This window comes from Chiloscyllium plagiosum, unplaced genomic scaffold, assembly GCF_037043375.1.
Source record: "Chiloscyllium plagiosum isolate Xiang-an unplaced genomic scaffold, Cpla_swu_hap1 HiC_scaffold_16, whole genome shotgun sequence".
NCBI classification, from domain to species: domain Eukaryota; kingdom Metazoa; phylum Chordata; class Chondrichthyes; order Orectolobiformes; family Hemiscylliidae; genus Chiloscyllium; species Chiloscyllium plagiosum.
Window position 1 is genome coordinate 31,172,893 of NW_028270154.1, and position 17,531 is coordinate 31,190,423.

Sequence of the window (17,531 nt, forward strand, 5' to 3'; positions counted from 1 at the left end):
TTTATAACTAATACACTCCAATCTGAGCAACATCCTGTAAACCTGTAAGCTTCTACATCCTTCCTATAGTGTGGTAAACTGTAAATCTATAATCTAATAGTGTGGTAACCAGAACTGCAAATGGGCCTCAGGCTGAAGTTTTATACAGCTGCAAGATGACTTGCCAAATTTTATACTCAATGACCTGACTGATGTCGACTAGCATGCCATACAACTTCTTTACCACCTTACCCACTGGCGTTGCCACGTTCAGGGAGCTATGAAAGTGCGCACCAAGATCTCTTTGGATATCAAGGATCCGATCATTTGCTGTAAACTTTCCTGTTGCATTTGACCTTTCAAAATGTATCACCTCCCAGAAAAACACCGTTCCACAACAATTCTCTGCCCTCAATCACCAAAAAAATGCATCGCCTAACTTACACACTGCCCATCTCAGAGGTATCAGCTACTCCCAGTTGGGGGTCTCCCATGTAACAGATGGAGATACTAACCAAGAGCTGTGCCTGGATTCAAATCTCATCAGCAGGTCAAAATATACCTGCACAAGTTTGCTAAAAACAAAATGAAAACAGCAAGAGATCATTTGTCTCACTTCTCCAACCTCTGACTTTGGAAGATATGCTGCTGATGGCCTGGACTTGCCACTTATTGTATGGTTCATGGAAGACAACACACATTTTGAGTAATTAATTTATCTGCTTTGACTGAAAGAATGCCAACTCTGTTTAGGTGCAAGAAGATTTCATTTTATCTTCTCCCCATTCACTGCCCAAGTCACATGATAACTAATATGAAGAAGAGATGTTAAACATAAATAACATATGCAGTGGTTTGCCTCCTGGGCCCCTCAGAACACTTCAATGTGCCTGCCTCAACTGGAAGAACATCATGAAAGTTAATTCTGGGGAGGAAAAACCCCAGTTCAACCACAGCCAACAATTCACATTCTCTGTGCTGTGATGTAGTTCACAATAAGACTTACTGCGTTTGGGCAGCAGAGTATGTGCCAAATGTTGAGCCAAATGCTTTCTTCAAAATGAATTCTTTCCAAAAAAAGAATTCAAGCAGCAGTACAATTGGAATGCCTGACTGCCTCTGTATTCCACACAGCCTGCCTCAGTACATACAATGTTTTTTTTTATCGTTTGTTAATAGTCAGTCTGTAATCAGGATGAACAGTCTTGGTAATGGCATCTTCACGGTGTTACAAAAAAGGACAAAAAGTTTCTCCTTCCAAAGAAACAGTAAGAAAAACACTTCAGTGCTGACAAACCGGCTGTTTACTGAAAAAGACCCTTTATAATCGAGGCACAAGTGGCTTTGGGTGGAGCTCTCTGTGCCGGATGAAGTTTGATTAATATTTATAAGGCAACTCTTGTCATTTGGTAGGAGTTTGAAATTCTCCAGTTGTGCCCTCCAACAGCCAAATCGCTGCAGTTTTAAGAAGGGAGTCGCTGCCCGTTCTCCCACAGTCACTAACATGCGGGATTACGATGAAATCACCGCTTTTCTCGGAGAATGGGGACCTTACCAGAAAATTATCTTCTTCCTTTTGAGCATCAGCATTTTGCCCAATGGTTTCTGCGGAATGTCCATAGTTTTTGTCGGGGATATTCCTGAACACCGCTGTTTAATTCCCGGGCACCTCAACCTCAGTGAAGCGTGGATGAACCGCACGATCCCTCTGGAACAAGACAAGGACAAACTCCAGTACAGCAAATGTAGACGGTACCGGTTGGATGTGATCAAGAACCTCTCGGAGATATTCCCTGACCCGGATTCCGTCAATATTTCTGAGGTGGGACAGGAGCCCTGTTTGGATGGATGGGTGTACAGTAAGGAGCAGTACATCTCCACCATCGTCAGCGAGGTAAGCGGCTGGAGCAACCACAGTGTTTGTGATTGTGACAGGGAGGAGTTTGTGAATATACCGAACATAGAAGGGCTTTACCAAAAAGCAGACGCGGTTGAAGTTAGACATAACCTGCAGCTCTTTATCTTGTATCTTACCTTGGACCACATATACCTTAATATTTCACTTTAGAACTTGTTGTATTTTTTCAGTATTGGAAGTTTAAACATTAAATCCTACGTCTCTTTTTCCCTCCAAATTCAGTCTAGCTCCCTATCCAGTCTTAAAACGTATCTTTCTCCACAACCATCTGATGAAGGAGCGGCGCTCCGAAAGCTAGTGTGCTTCCAATTAAACCTGTTGGACTATAACCTGGTGTTGTGTGATTTTTCGTCTTAAAACATTTGCCTAATTTGGCTCAATTAAAATTTTTATTTCCTAATCTCACTTGGTTTAACACCGCCATAGATCCTGCAGGGTCAAATGTACCTCACATGTAGAAAAGGAAGTTTGAAAATTCTACTTTTTTTTATTTCAAAAATATACTTTATTCATAAATATTTTGATGATCTGTACAACTGGTCATGCCATACATCCGTAAACATTCCATTTCTTGGTGTACAGAGACAGAGTAATCATTCATATATACAGGTCTGTACGATTACATAGTTAGCTGAGGCGTCAGCGGAGCCCAAATGACTGCATGGGCCCCCTGTTCTTCGTTAGGCAGGCAGACGTTACACAGTGGTCTTTCCCCACCATGCTTTGGCGGCAGCTGCCCCAAGCTTCAGCGTGCCCCTCAACACGCAGTCCTGGACCTTGGAATGTGCCAGTCTGCAACACTCAGTTGGGGTCAACTCCTTCAGCTGGAAGATCAACAGGTTTTGGACCGCCCAGAGAGCGTCCTTCACCGAGTTGATGATCCTCCAGGCACAGTTGATGTTCGTCTCGGTGTGCGTCCCGGGGAACAGGCCGTAGAGCACGGAGTCCCGTGTCACGGCGCTGCTCGGGACGAACCTCGACAAACACCACTGCATTCCTCTCCAGACTTCTGTGTAGGCACTTCCAGAAGGAGGTGTGTGACAGTCTCGTCCCCCCCGCAGCTGCTTCGAAGGCAGAGTGCGGCGCGGCTGAGACTCCGGGCGTGCATAAAGGATCTCACAGGCAGAGCCCTTCTCACCACCAGCCAAGCCATGTCTTGGTGCTTGTTGGAAAGTTCTGGCGATGAGGCATTCTGCCAAATGGCTTTGACAGTCTGCTCAGGGAACTGCTTGATAGGATCCGCCCTCTCCTTTTCCCGAAGGGTCTCAAGGACACTACGTGCTGACCACTTCCTGATGGACTTGTGGTCAAAGGTGTTTTTCTTCATAAACTTCTCCACGAAGGACAGGTGATACGGAACGGTCCAACTACTCGGAGCGTTCCGCGGCAGCGAGGCCAGGCCCATCCTTCGCAACACCGGGGACAGGTAGAACCTCAGTACGTAGTGACACTTGGTGTTTTCATACCGGGGATCCACACACAGCTTGATGCAGCCACACAAAAGGTGACCATCAGGGTGAGGGTGGTATTGAGTGTATTTTTTCCCCCGTTGCCCAGATCTTTGTACATCGGGTCCCTTCGGAACCGGTCCATCTTTGACCTCCATATAAATTGGAAGATGGCCCAGGTGACTGCAGCGGCACAGGTTCTGGGAATAGGCCAGACCTGTGCCACGTATAACAGCAATGACAGTGCCTCACACCTGATGACCAGGTTTTTTCCCACAATGGAGAGTGACCGTAGCTTCCATCTGCCCAGTTTCTGCCTCACTTTGCTGATACGCTCCTCCACTAGACTTGGCCCACGCCCCAGCCCCCTGAACCAAATACCCAGCACCTTCAGATGGTCGGTCCTGACGGTGAAGGGGACCGAAGATTGGTCGGCCCAGTTCCCGAAGAGCATGGCCTCGCTCTTGCCTCGGTTTACCTTGGCCCCCGAGGCCCGTTTGAAATGGTCACATATGCACATGAGTCTGCGCACGGACAGCGGATCTGAGCAGAAAATGGTGACGTCATCCATGTACAGGGAGGCCTTGACCTGCAGGCCCCCGCTGCCAGGAATAGTCACCCCTCTCAGGCTCACATCCTTCCTGATGGACTCGGCAAATGGCTCTATGCAGCACACAAACAAGGCAGGAGAGAGAGGGCAGCCCTGCCTGACTCCAGATCTGACTGGGAAGCTATCTGATTCCCACCCATTGATTGGGACTGCACTGACAATGTTGGTGTAGAGCAGTCTGATCCAATTGCAGATTCCCTCCCCAAAGCCCATTTTGAAGAGAACATCTCTCATATATGTGTGTGATATCCTGTCAAAGGCTTTCTCCTGGTCCAGGCTGATCAGGCAGGTGTCCAACCCTCTGTCCTGCACATAGGCGATCGTATCCCTGAGTAGTGCGAGACTCTCAGCAATCTTCCTGCCCGGTACAGCACAGGTTTGGTCAGGGTGAATCACTGATCCCAGAGCAGTGATTCACCCGGTTGGCGATAATCTTTGACAGAATTTTGTAATCCGCATTCAACAGTGAGATTGGTCTCCAATTTTTGAGTTCCTCCCTCTCCCCCTTCCTCTTGTAGACGAGGGTGATAATGCCTTTCCTCATGGATTCACTCAAGGTACCTGCCTGAAGCATACTGACATACACCTCCAGCAGGTCCTGGCCAATCAAGTCCCACAGAGCAGAATAGAGCTCAACCGGTAAGCCATCGCTTCCAGGAGTTTTATTCCTTTTGAAGGACTCGAAGGCCTTCGTCAGCTCGTCCAGAGATAGCGGCTGGTCCAGCCTCTCCCGTGTTCTGTCGTCTAAGACTTCTGTGATAGAGAACAGGAATGACTGGGAGGCCGCGCTGTCGGTTGGCTTCACGTCATACAGACTGGCATAGAAGAATTTGCTGATCCTCATCACGTCAGCCTGAGATGACGTTATCGAGCCATCTTCTTCCTTCAGGCTGCTGAGCACGGAGCTCTCTTTGTGCACCTTCTGGAAGAAGAAACGTGAGCAGATCTCATCCTGCTCCACCGAGTGGACACTTTGACCGGAAGATTATCTTGGAGGCCTCCGAGGCAAGGAGCGAGGCTTGCTGGCCCTTCACCTCCTTGAGGTCCTCCGTGACATCGACCCCCATCATCTGCAGCAGGAGTAGGTTCTGCATACTTTCCTGGAGCTGGGACAGTTTTCCCGCCTCTCTCTCGCCTCCTGAACACCTTTGAGGATGAAGAACCTCTTGATGTTCCCTTTTACTGTTTCCCACCAGTCTGCTGGGGACTCAAAGAGGGGCTTCATGGTTCTCCAACCTGCATAGTCCCTCTTGAGCTTCTCAATGTTTCCTGGGTTCAACAGCTTTGTGTTCAGCTTCCACGTTCCCTTACCAGCCCGCTGCTCGTCCTGTAAGTGACCGTCGGCCAGCAGGAGGCAGTGGTCAGAGAAGAACACCGGCTTGACGTCGGTGGATCTGACTGAGAGCATTCGGAACACAAACAGGTAATCTATCCTTGAGCGGACAGACCTGTGACCAGGTGTATCTATTCTGCACTCCGTCTGCAGGGGTGCTGAAGACATCGTGCAGCTTGGCATCTTTTACCGTGTCCATCAGGGCTTTGGACGTGGCGTCCAGTTTACTGTCCCCCCCGCCGGACTGTCCATCTGCATCAATGATATAGTTGAAGTCTCCGGCCAGAATGACCGGCCTGGATGTAGCCAGCAACAGTGGAAGCTGCTGCAGGATGGCCAACCGTTCACTCTTACCCACTGGGGCATACACATTAATCAGTCTCAGGGGAGCATTCCTGTACATGACGTCGGTGACGAGGAGGCGCCCGCCTACCATCTCCTTAACCTCGGAGATGGTAAAGTTGCCTCCTTGCAACAGGATACCCAGGCCGGAGGCGCGGCTATCGTTGCCCCCCAGCCAAACTGACGGCCCATGGGCCCACAAGATCGACCATCTCCTGAAGTTTGAAAATTCTACAGTCTCAATATCTGATTGCATTTTCCGTTCCCTTGAGCTCATGGCCAATGGGCGAGAAATGAGGAAAAACCCAACAAAAGAGAAGCACTGTCAGAGTCTGGCCAAAGAGGAAAATTCTGATATTCTTCTGAATATTTCAATGGGAAGTTCCGAACCTCAACAACAAACAGAGACGACCTTATTTCGATGCATTTGTGTCCCATTAACGATCCAATTCATCTCATTTCCCTGCAGCAAACAACAGTCATTTAATTACAATACAGATAAACTAGATGACGCAATTCCACATGAAAGTGACCAATTACCTGGTAGCAGCAGTTTGCTGTTTGCCTTTACAACCTTCAACCAATTCTGGCTTCACCACATTGTCCTTACATGCTTTGTGGACTCTATTCTCCTTCAGCCTTTGTCCAAGCAAAGTGGCATCAGCAAACCACACCATCATGCCAGACAAACTGGCCCACCATTTCAGCCCTTCAGGAATTCACTTTGGAGCTTTGGGGCATTCAAGACTTGCAAGTTTCTTTCAGATGACACAGCCTGCAGAGGAACACATGCTTCTCTGTGCTTGCTCACTTTGCACTTGCTTGGAGGCTTCTGCACTTTTTTTGTGCAATGGGAGAGGCAGCGGCTCATTTTGGTTCAGAGCACTGAACAGTTAAGGGGACAGATATATTACTACAAGGAACTTGCTATGTCAGTGCCACACTTGAAGCATGTGCCAGAGAAACAAGGCACATTGCTTCAACCAAATGGAGATGCCTGAAACTAAAATAAGACCAGTCCTTTGTGGGTTAAAGTGAGACTACCGTCAGGAGCGCGGGTGGGCAATGTCACAAACAGTCAAGGAGCTTGCTCAATGCTAATCCAGAGTATTGGCCACATTCAGTCCTACAGGTCAAAGAGAAGCCAACCTGGGGATAGGGACTAGGTCAGTCAAGCTGCTAGGGAGACATCTGTTGTGAGTAAATTACCATACGCTACCTTTACTTCTGCTACTTACTGAGAATTCTCACAAACAAATGCTAAAGCAATTACTTGAATTTTATTGCATGTAACAACCAAAATCAAGACCCTACAAGCAAGCAAGTTAAGCCTCACAACCCACCCTAATCATTACCTGATGAGTGGTGGAATTTAGCTATGATTCCAACCAACAGCATCTGTGTGTGGATATGTTTAGGGTTCAATTCTTGTGCAGTGTAATTCTCCAGAATTCTGATGTTGAAGAATCCTGATTTATTGTAGGAATTTCTACCTTGTGAAGTTTGTGATGTGACATTATTGATGATCATTTAGATTCGTTCATCAACACAAGATCACATTGATTACACTTCTGTTGTCATCAACTTTGTAACTTGCCTTCCAATCAGGAATAGCTTATTTGTACCTTGTTACAATCCAGGTTACACATGTTTGATTTGTGGTGCCAGCTTCCCTTTCTTAGCCATTTGCTCAGTTACAATGGTGCAATGTAATGTTGGAGTGCATTGGAACCCTGCAACCCACAAGGGATCAATGTGGATTTCACCAGTTTCCCCATTTCTCTTCCTTCACCTTATCCCGGTCCCAACCTTCCAATTCAGCAGTGCTCTCTTGACCTGTCCATCATCCTTCCCATCTATCCACTCCACCCTCCACTCCGACCTATCACCTTCCCACCAACCTTCATCTACCTATCACATTCTCAACGAACTTGCCCCCAGCCCCACCCTTCTCCCATTTATCTCTCAGCCCCCTGGCCCACAAGCCTCACTCCTGATGAAGGGCTTATGCTCGAAACGTCGATTCTCCTGCTCCTCTGATGCTGCCTGACCTGCTGTGTTTTTCCAGCATCACACTCTGCAATGTAATATTCCTAGACCATATTTATAAAATGTTCTGTTTTCTTTGCTTTTCAGTGGGATTTGATGTGTATCAATGATTGGAAGGGGCCATTTGTTATGTCTGCATTCATCATGGGATTGCTAATTAGTTGTTTTTGTTGTGGACAGTTATTAGATAGTTTTGTTTTTCCCGTTGAACTCTGTCAGAAGAGTTGTAGCTCAATGTTTACTCTCCACATCTGATAATGTACAAAGGTACATTGTAAAGGACTGTTCTGCATGCAGCCTCTGAAGTGCTGGAGAGCTAGAGTTTCAATTTTTGTAATTTCAAAAATATACTTTATTTGTAGAAAATCTTTATATACATACATAGTCACCACAGCAGGTCAATTCTGCACAATCTTTACATCTGGAGAACAAACAAAGCAAAGACATTTTTTACATATACAAGACTTTATCTACATACATTTGATCAAAAGTCACACAACACCAGATTATAGTCCAACAGGTTTATTTGAAATCGCAAGCTTTCACATCAGATGAAGTGAAGAGAGCAGCCAGGTATGGACTTTATAATCACAGAGATAAAAAAACATATAAGTGGTGTGAGTGAAGTGACAACAAGTCGAATGATCGGTCTCTGCAGGTGAATAAGAGTGTCAGACAGTGTGAGTAAAGTGTCAACAGCTGAATAACAACTGAAGGCGTGATTTATAATCTGATTAATTGAGGCAGAGAGATAATTACAGAAAATTAAAATAAGGTCATGCTGGAAATAAACCAAATGACTGGCATTTGTGTCATTTGGTTTATGAAATACATTGTGTCCATCATACAGTACAAATTGCATATTATCTGTTAGAATTAGAAAGAACTGCCTTTCACATGTTCTTTCATGACTTATTTTGAAAATACTTAAGTGTGAAAAATGAACTCTGTTCTCCTATTGACAAATGTGGCAACAAAATTCACAAAGAATGAATTGACCAAAACAATAATCTCTCTCAGTAATATTGGTTGAGAAATAAATATTGACCAGAAAGCTATCCTGCTTATCTTTAATTAGTGCCATAGAATATTTTCTATCTACCTGAGAGGGCATTTTAATATCCCAATCCAAAAAACTGGACAAACTCAGTATTGAATTAAAGCAGTAGCCGAGATGAATCATGTGCTGAAGGCTTTGGACGGTGATTTCAACCCACAGGTTTTAAGTGTAGATGCTTCCCCTTAACCCATGCTAATGGTGCAGCCAGATTGTTGAACCAAATATGTTGTTCAGGTTGCCTATATCCTACTATTCTTAGATCCAATACAATTAAACAATTTCTCCGTAACTTTCCTCAAATTACATTTATAACATTTTCTATTTGCTTTGCCTTTCAGTGGGATTTGGTGTGTAATGATGACTGGAAAGGACCATTTGTTATGTCTGTATTCTTCATGGGAGTGCTGGTTGGTTCTTTGTGTTGTGGACAGTTATCAGACAGGTAAATTATTTTTGTATTGAACTCTGTGGTTTTGAGCCTAATATTTATTCTTCACATTTGACAGAAATAGAATAGGTGGAAGGGAGGGCATTGGTAAAACAAGAACTGAATTCATAATTCACAATATCCAGTGCCTTAACAACCTTTCCACATCTACCCCATCAAGTCCCTTAAGAAACTTGAATGTCTCATTAAGGTCACCTCACATTCTATATACAGGCCAAATCTATTCAATCTCTCCCCATAAAACAGTCCCTCCATATCTGATATCAGCCCCTCCATACCTGGGATCAACCAGTATTGAAATTCTAATGAACAGGTTCCAGAGTTAAAGATATGGTAAAATAAAGTCACTTTGATTGGAGAAATGCATTTCTACATATTAGGATGCTATATTTGACCAAATGTGCTCATGCTTTTGCAATCAATGCAGTGCCATTACACCTCCTTAATCCTCATTGACATTGCAAAATAATTTCTGTTTAAGAATAAAAAGCCTGTGAATATTAATTTGAAATGAAAAGGGTTCATCCAATCAATTACACACCAATCAGCCAACAATGATGATAGGAAAACTATTAGAAACTATTCTCAAGCACAGTATAAGTCACTTAAAAAGGCACAAGTTAATCAAGGTCAGAAAGTGTGGTGCTTCAAAAGCACACCTGGTCAGGCAGCATCCAAGGAGCAGAAGAGTCAACTTTATGAGCATAAGCTCTTCATCAAGCCTTCCTGATGAAGAGCTTATGCCCAAAACGTTGACTCTCCTGTGCTTTCTACAAGTTAATCAAGGACAGTCAATATATTTTTTTAAGGGAAGCTTATTTCTGACAAATCTAACATTCTTGAGGCAGTAAGAGTGGACGGTGTGGTGTTTGTTGCGGGACGATGGAGACTTCATAGAATTTAGTGAGGCTTTTGACAAAATTCTATATGGTAGCCTGATCAGAAAACAGCAGCCAATGGATTCAGGGGAAAGTTTCTCCATTAATTTATTTAGACTTAAAACTATTCAGGGTAGCTGAGGTTTTGTGAAGTTAACCCCCTCATTTCTGCAGGAGTTCCTCATGTATCCTTGGCACTGCCAACTTCAGTTGCTTCATTATTGACCTTCCCTCCATCATAAGGTCAGAAGTGGGTGTGCTCACTGATGACTGCACAATGTTCAGCACTATTCCTAAATGCTATGATACTGAAACAGTCATATCTATATGCAGCAAGATTGGACAAGATTTAGGCTTGAGCTGACAAGTGAAAAGTAACATTTGTGTCACGCATGTATCAGACAACAACCATCTCCAAGAAGAGAGAATGCCTCTAGACATTGATATCATTGTTAAATTTCATACTATCAACAAGTTAGGGATTACAAATAACCATAAAACTGAACTTGACTTAATAAATAAATTTTAAAATACCATGGCTAGAGCACCATATGAACAGCATCATTCTCATTAGAGAATGAATAAAAAGTTTTTTAAACTCACACAACACCAGGTTATAGTACAACAGGTTTATTTGAAAGTACTAGCTTTCAGAGTATAACTTGTTCGACTATAACTTGTTGTTATGTGATTTTTAACTTTGTCCACTCCAGTCCAACACCGGCACTTTCACATCATGAATAAAAAAATGTCAGAGGCCTGGAATTCCATGGTGTGTAATCTCCCTCCTGTTTTCCCTAACACCTGAATTATCAAATCAACAAAGATCCTCAATGCCATGTTCCAAAGCCATAACCTACATCACTTAGAAAGACAAGAGTAGCACACCAATTCCATGGCACATGCCATCCTGAACCAGATTACCATTCCTTCACTGTCATAGGATCAAAACCTAGAACTGCCTTATTAAGTAGCCATGCAAGTATCTTGAGAGAAGATGGACTGCAGTAGAAAAATAAGGTGATTCACCACCACCTTCTGAAGAATAATTAGGGATAAGCAACATGTGAACATATGAACCTAAAAATCAGGGGCTGGATTAGTGACTTGGCTTCTTGAGCCTGATCTGCCATTGAATAAGATAATGGCTGATCTGATAACTGCATAATCCTGCCTACTACTGCTAACCTATTATCCCTTGTTTATCAAGAATCTGCCTTAAAAATATTCAAACATTCTGCTTCCATTACCTTTGAAGAAGACATTTCCAAAAACACATGACACCCCCAATGACAGAATAAGCTCCTTGTCTTTGTCATTAAATTTGTAACCCTTTAGTTTTATGCGGTGACCCTTAATCCGAGATTCAATCACAAAGAGAAGAATTCTTTCCACATCCATCCTGTCAAGACCTTCACTATTGTATCTGATACACACAAGATTTCTCTTACTCTTCAAAACACTAGTGGATTGAAATCTAGCCTACCTACAAGAGAACCACACTGTTCCCTACAATCCATGGATGTGGTCCCATGGATCCTGTTGACAACTGGAGCATAACCTTTTATATTTTTATCATCAACTTCAGTCATAAAAAACAATGACATTCTGTTAGCTTTCCTATTAATTGCTGCACCTGCATGGTAAACTTTTGTGTTTTGTTCACCAAAACATCAGATTACTTTCTATCTCAAAGTTCTGCAATCTCTCGTCATTTAAATGTTTTTTTGCTACTCTTCCTGTCAAAAGAGGCTGTTTTCACTTACTTTCCCACAGTGTACTACACTTGTCAGATCTTTTCCCTCCCACATGATCTACCTGTGCCACTTGTAGAACATTATGACCTCCTGTTCACAACTCACTTTCCTCTTTGTGTTATCAGCAGATTTAGCTGCCATACCTTCGGGCCCTTCATCCATGTCCTTTCTTTCATAGTGATGCCCACAGCTCATGAAATAATTCTTTAAACATTCTGAGACGGTTGTATAGCTAGAAGAACCAATGGTGATACAGAGAAGGCAAAGCCATAACGGGGTTCGAAAACAGGAATAAAGTTGAGGCAAAGCTTAAATAGGAACCAGTATGTTACTGACAAGAGGATGACAGATTAATGTAATTTGGTATGCGTTAGACCATGGAGTGTGGTTTTAGATAATCATAAGTTTCAGTATCGTAGAATGTGAGAGGCCAGCCTGACATTCTTTAAAATTGTCAAGATCTAATGTACGAAGGCATTAAATATCCATTCATCAATAGATAAGGGAAGGCAGGACAGAATTGAGAAATGTTGTGAACCTGGAAATAAGTAGTCTTAATAATCATGTGGAACTATGGCTCATTTCATGACCAAATAAGTCACCAAGGTTGTGAAAAGTCTGATTCAGTCTTAGTTATTTGCAATACAGAGGATGGAAATTAGTAACCAGAGAGCAGAGTTGTGAAACTTCATTGGCTTTGGTTTTTCCAATGTTTAATTGGACGAAGCTTTTCTTCATCCAGCTCTGCATGTTAGCTGCACAATACTGTAGAAATCATGGATGGCAGAGATGAAATTGTGAAAACTGACACAGTGCTATGTTGTTGAGGGGCAGCTTATAGTTGAGACACAGCAGGGACCATGGCAAGTTCATTGGGGATCATCAGGCGTAAGTGTGCAGGAACAGGAAGGCAATCCGTTCTCTGGCTATGCTAAGATAAATACGTGCAACTCCACCCAGATGGATGATAGTGGAAAGGCATTGGAGAAGGATCATGTGATCAGCCTTATCAAATGTTTGTCAGGTTTTGAAAGAAATGAAGGGACAGTTCATTTTGTAACACAGGATACCGTTATAAATTCAAGAAAGAGTTGTTTCAATACATTGCCATGGAAAAACCTGATTGGAACATTTAAAACGGGAAATCTGGAAAGAAGGACACAAGCTTTAGCAATGGCACCACTTTGAACAGAATTGCATCTGCTTTTATATCTCTGTCTCTGAAATTGTCAAAATTCACATAGAAAATGCTAGTCCATCACTATTGAAGCAAAGGTAGACACAGTGAAATTGAAGAATGATGTGATGGTTATGTTATTGAATTAGGATACCAGCGATCTTGTCTGACTGTGAACTCAAAGCCCGGCACAGGGAATTAATAGCTGTTAAATAAATGGAAATAAACTGCTTATATTGGTGAAACTCGGATTATCATTAAATTCTAACAAGTTCAGTAAGTCTTTTTAGAGAAGGAAACTGCAATCGGTGCTAGGTCTAGCTTTTACATATATTTCCAGTCTCACACCAATGATGTTGACTCTTAAATTTCTTCTGAAGTGTTTTAATACACCAGTTAGTTGCATCAAATTGTTACTTGGAAGATCTTAAGATAGAAAAAAGAAAGTGATGAAGAGCTTATGCTCGAAATGTCGACTCTCCTGCTTCTTGGATGCTGCCTGACTGACTGTGCTTTTCCAGCACCACACTTTTTGACTCATAGCTTCAGATAGAAAATAACTTATTGTCTAGCCAATGATGGCCATGTTCCAAGTATGCATTGTTTTGGACTCAACAGTTATGCCTGGTAACCAAATTGAGTATAGAGTACAAGAGCTTGGATATAAGATGCCAGTTAGACCTCAGCTGGAATATTTTTCTGGGTGCTACACATCAGGAAAAGAGTGAATGTAGTGGAGAGAGTGCAGAAATTGCTCATGAGAATGGTTCCACAGATGAGAAACTTCAGTTATGAAGATTGACTGGGGAGATCGGAATCATCTTTCTCAGAGAGAAGGCTAAGCGTAGATTTGACAAAAGTTTTCATAATCATGACCAATCTGGACAGAGTAGATGAGGAGAAATCATTCCCACTCAAAGGGTTGAAATGAGTCAGCATAGGTTTAAAGTAATTTGGCAAAGTAACAAATGTGATGTCACGCAGTTAGGGTCTGGAATTGTGACAGAAAGGTCTATCATTTCATTACATGTATGGAAAGGACATAAAAGAAATAGTAGACTAGAAAGGGGTACAGGGATCTATCCAAGTAAATATCTTGGAAAGTTTGCTGTGGTCCTCTATAACAAAATTGGAGGTGTGGTGGACAGCAAAGAAGGTTACCGCAGAATACAACAGGATCTTGATCAGATGGGCCAGTGGGCTGAGGAGTGCCAGATAGAGTTGAATTTAGATAAATGTGAGGTGCTGCATTTTGGAAATGCAAATCGGAGCAGGACTTGTATACTTAATGGTAAGGTCCTGGGGAGTGTTGCTGAACAAAGAGACCTTGAAGTGCAAATTCATTGTTCCTAGAAAGTGGAGTCGCAGGTAGATAGGATAGTAAAGAAGGCATTTGGTAGCTTTCCTTTACTGGACAGAGGATTGAGTCTTGGAGTGTTCAGCGACACTCCCCAATACCTTACTATTAAGTGTATAAGTCCTGTTCTGATTTGCCTTTCCAAAATGCAGCACCTCACCTTCATCTAAATTTAACTCCATCTGCCACTTTTGCAGCTGTACAGAACATTGCTTAGGCCACTTTTGGAATATGACTTGCAATTCTGGTCTCCCTGCTATTGGAAGGATGTTGTGAAACTTGAAAGGGTTCAGAAAAGATTTACAAGGATATTGTCAGGGTTGGAGGATTTGAGCTACAGGGAGAGGCTGGATAGGCTGGAGCTGTTTTCCCTGGAGCATCAGAGGCTGAGGAGTGACCTTATAGAGATTTATAAAATCATGAAGGGCATGGATAGAGTAAATAGACAAGGTCTTTTCCCTGGGGTCGGGGAGTCCAGGACTTGAGGGCATTGGTTTAGGACAAAAGGGGAAAAACTTAAAAGGGACCTAAGGGGCAACTTTTTCACTTAAAGGGTGATGCATGTATGGAATGATCTGCCAGAAGAAGTGGTGGAGGCTGGTAGAGTTACAACATTTAAAAGACAACTGGAGAGGTATACAAATCGGAAGGGATGGAGGGATATGGGCCAAGTGCTGGCAAATGGGACTAGATTAGGTTAGGATATCTGGTGGGCATGGATGAGTTAGACTGAAGGGTTTGTTTCCATTCTGTACATCTCTATGTCTCTATGACTCTATAAAGGGAGCATTAAAGTTAAAAGTAAAGCTTGAAACCCTTTCCTTCAGCGATCAAGCAGGAATTATACCTATGCCATCCTCACTCTCAAGCAAACCTCAGCTTTGTTTTTTTGTCAGGTAGGTGTACAAAACCCCTCCAAATATATCACTATGGTATGTTTCAGGGCAAGAGATATGGGAACCTGACTCCACCTCCTGACGTGTTCTCTTTGTACTAATTGCTGTTTTTGTGAGTCTTTTCACAGCTCCAGATATAAGACTGAGATCTTTCTGGGTCACAAATTTTTACTCCTTATGGCAAATCCTTGCCAAAGTTGTTGCAGACATAAGACAGAAAGATCAGAGGGTTTTTTTTTTAATCCTTCTTTTTGATGTAAACCTACATATAAGTGAAGAAGTCCACAATAATGTCTATGACTTATATTTAACTGAGATACCAGTTAGTGTGCTTATATGGAGAAATGTTTCAGCATATGATTAACCAGATGATCTTTATTTGCTTCTGCTTTACAGGTTTGGGAGAAAGATAGTTCTGTTTGGAACTATGGCTATACAGAGTGGATTCAGCATAATTCAAATGTTCTCTCCAAACTGGGAAATATTTTGCTTTCTAAATTTCCTTGTGGGCTTTGGACAGATTTCAAACTATGTCGCTGCATTTGTTCTTGGTAAATATCTACCCTCAGTACTTTTATTATTCCTTTCCTCAAAATCTTTGCTGATTCTGTCACTCCTGGTATGGCACTATGTTCTGGATATTGGCCCAGAATTCTGGTATAATACCCTGAAATTTGAATTCACTCTTAAGTAGCCAATTAAGGACATGTTCCCACCTCAGCTGGTACCTTGGTGTTAAATACAAGGGAAAGCAAGCAAAAACACATGATACCTACTATTCTTGGATTTACAACATAGGGAAATTGTAATATTCAATGCCCTTCACAATTATCTAATTGTTCATAACTAGACTTTATGAATTAGACATCTTGGATGCCAATTTTTGTAACATTAGCAAATATTAACGCTTTATTATTCATACTGCCACTTTAGCAGGACAAAGATAAACTACTATGTAAGCTGAATAATATTTAGGATTTTAACTTGATGTTCTTTAAATATAAACCCCATTCACACACAGGTAGTCAGACACAGTAAAGGGATAAGTTAAAAAGAAAATAAAAGAATTGTAATTTGCCAGTTCAGTTAAACAATTTCAAATGATGAATGCCAAGCATTTGTGAAATCCTTGAATAATGAGTTGTTCACAGGCAGTAAAAACTGTTTATTTACTTTTGTCAAAAATTTAGTGAGCTTCCAGAAATATTTGCTTCTGTCTTGCAAACTGGGATTTCTTTTCTCAGAGCATTCAACAATCCAGGAACTGGATATAAAAATAGAGAGAGTAAAACAGAACAGCAGCCTCTTGAAATTTCAGAAACTCGACTGCATTTGTCAAAACAAGTCAGAATCAGTTCTCAAACTCAATTTCTTTTAAAATCAACATTCTCTACAGTTGCCTTGTGAACACCAGTCATTGAAACATCGAGTTATACTGCACAGAAACAAACCATTCTATCCACCTCATCCACACCGACAGAAATCCTAAATTAATCTCGTCCCATTTGCCAGCATTTGTCCCATATCCCTCTAACCCTTCATATTCATATAGCCATCCATTTGCCTTGTAAATGTTGTAATTGTACCAGCCTCCACCACTTTCTCTGGCAGCTCATTTCATACATGCACCACCCTCTCCGTGAAAACTTTGCTCTGTAGGTTCCTTTTAAATCTTTCCCCTCTCAACTTAAACCTGTGCCTTCTGGTTTTGGACTCCCCTACCTGGAAAAAAAAACCTTGGCTATTCACTCCATCCATGCACCTCATAATTTTATAAATCTCTATAAGGTAACCCCTCGGCCTCTGACACTCCAGGAAGAAAGACCCCAGCCTATTCATCCTCTCCCTATAGCTCAAACCCTCCTCCACTGATTGGCCAATTCTACATCCAGTTGGCAGTCAGTCATGAACAATCAACAACCAGTTCTGATTTGTCTACATTGTTCCATGGTTCCATAATTAATTCCATAATTATCCAGATGAGTCCCCAACAGCAAACATACACAGTTGTTTTCTTCTCTGTTAAAACACATAGCTATTCAAATTTAACTGATCCTAACTTCAACTCTTTAGTTCCATCAAAAAAAGAGAAAAATACAAGAAAAATAGTCAGGTTTCTTGAGTGGGTTTGGTTTCCCTCCTAATCAGATCCTTTATGGCTCATGGAAAGTTGTAATGGCAGTTCCTTAAGTAGAACAAGTCAACTCAATCCTCATCGGCCATACATCTTCCCAAGTCCCACACTATGGGCTAGCCCCATAACACCCTATTACCATAAA

General features: G+C 42.3%; 1 protein-coding gene across 1 annotated transcript in view; it reads left to right on the forward strand.

Moving 5' to 3' along the window:
- Positions 1–1,384: 1,384 nt before the first annotated feature.
- LOC122556567 (organic cation/carnitine transporter 2-like) overlaps positions 1,385–17,531 on the forward strand; it is a 67,877-nt gene continuing 51,730 nt past the window's right edge. The window contains exons 1-3 of the mRNA XM_043703380.2: positions 1,385–1,873; positions 9,078–9,181; positions 15,649–15,803. Coding sequence (XP_043559315.2) covers positions 1,484–1,873; positions 9,078–9,181; positions 15,649–15,803 — 649 coding nt within the window. The 5' untranslated portion in view covers positions 1,385–1,483. The remainder of the gene's footprint in view (positions 1,874–9,077; positions 9,182–15,648; positions 15,804–17,531) is intronic.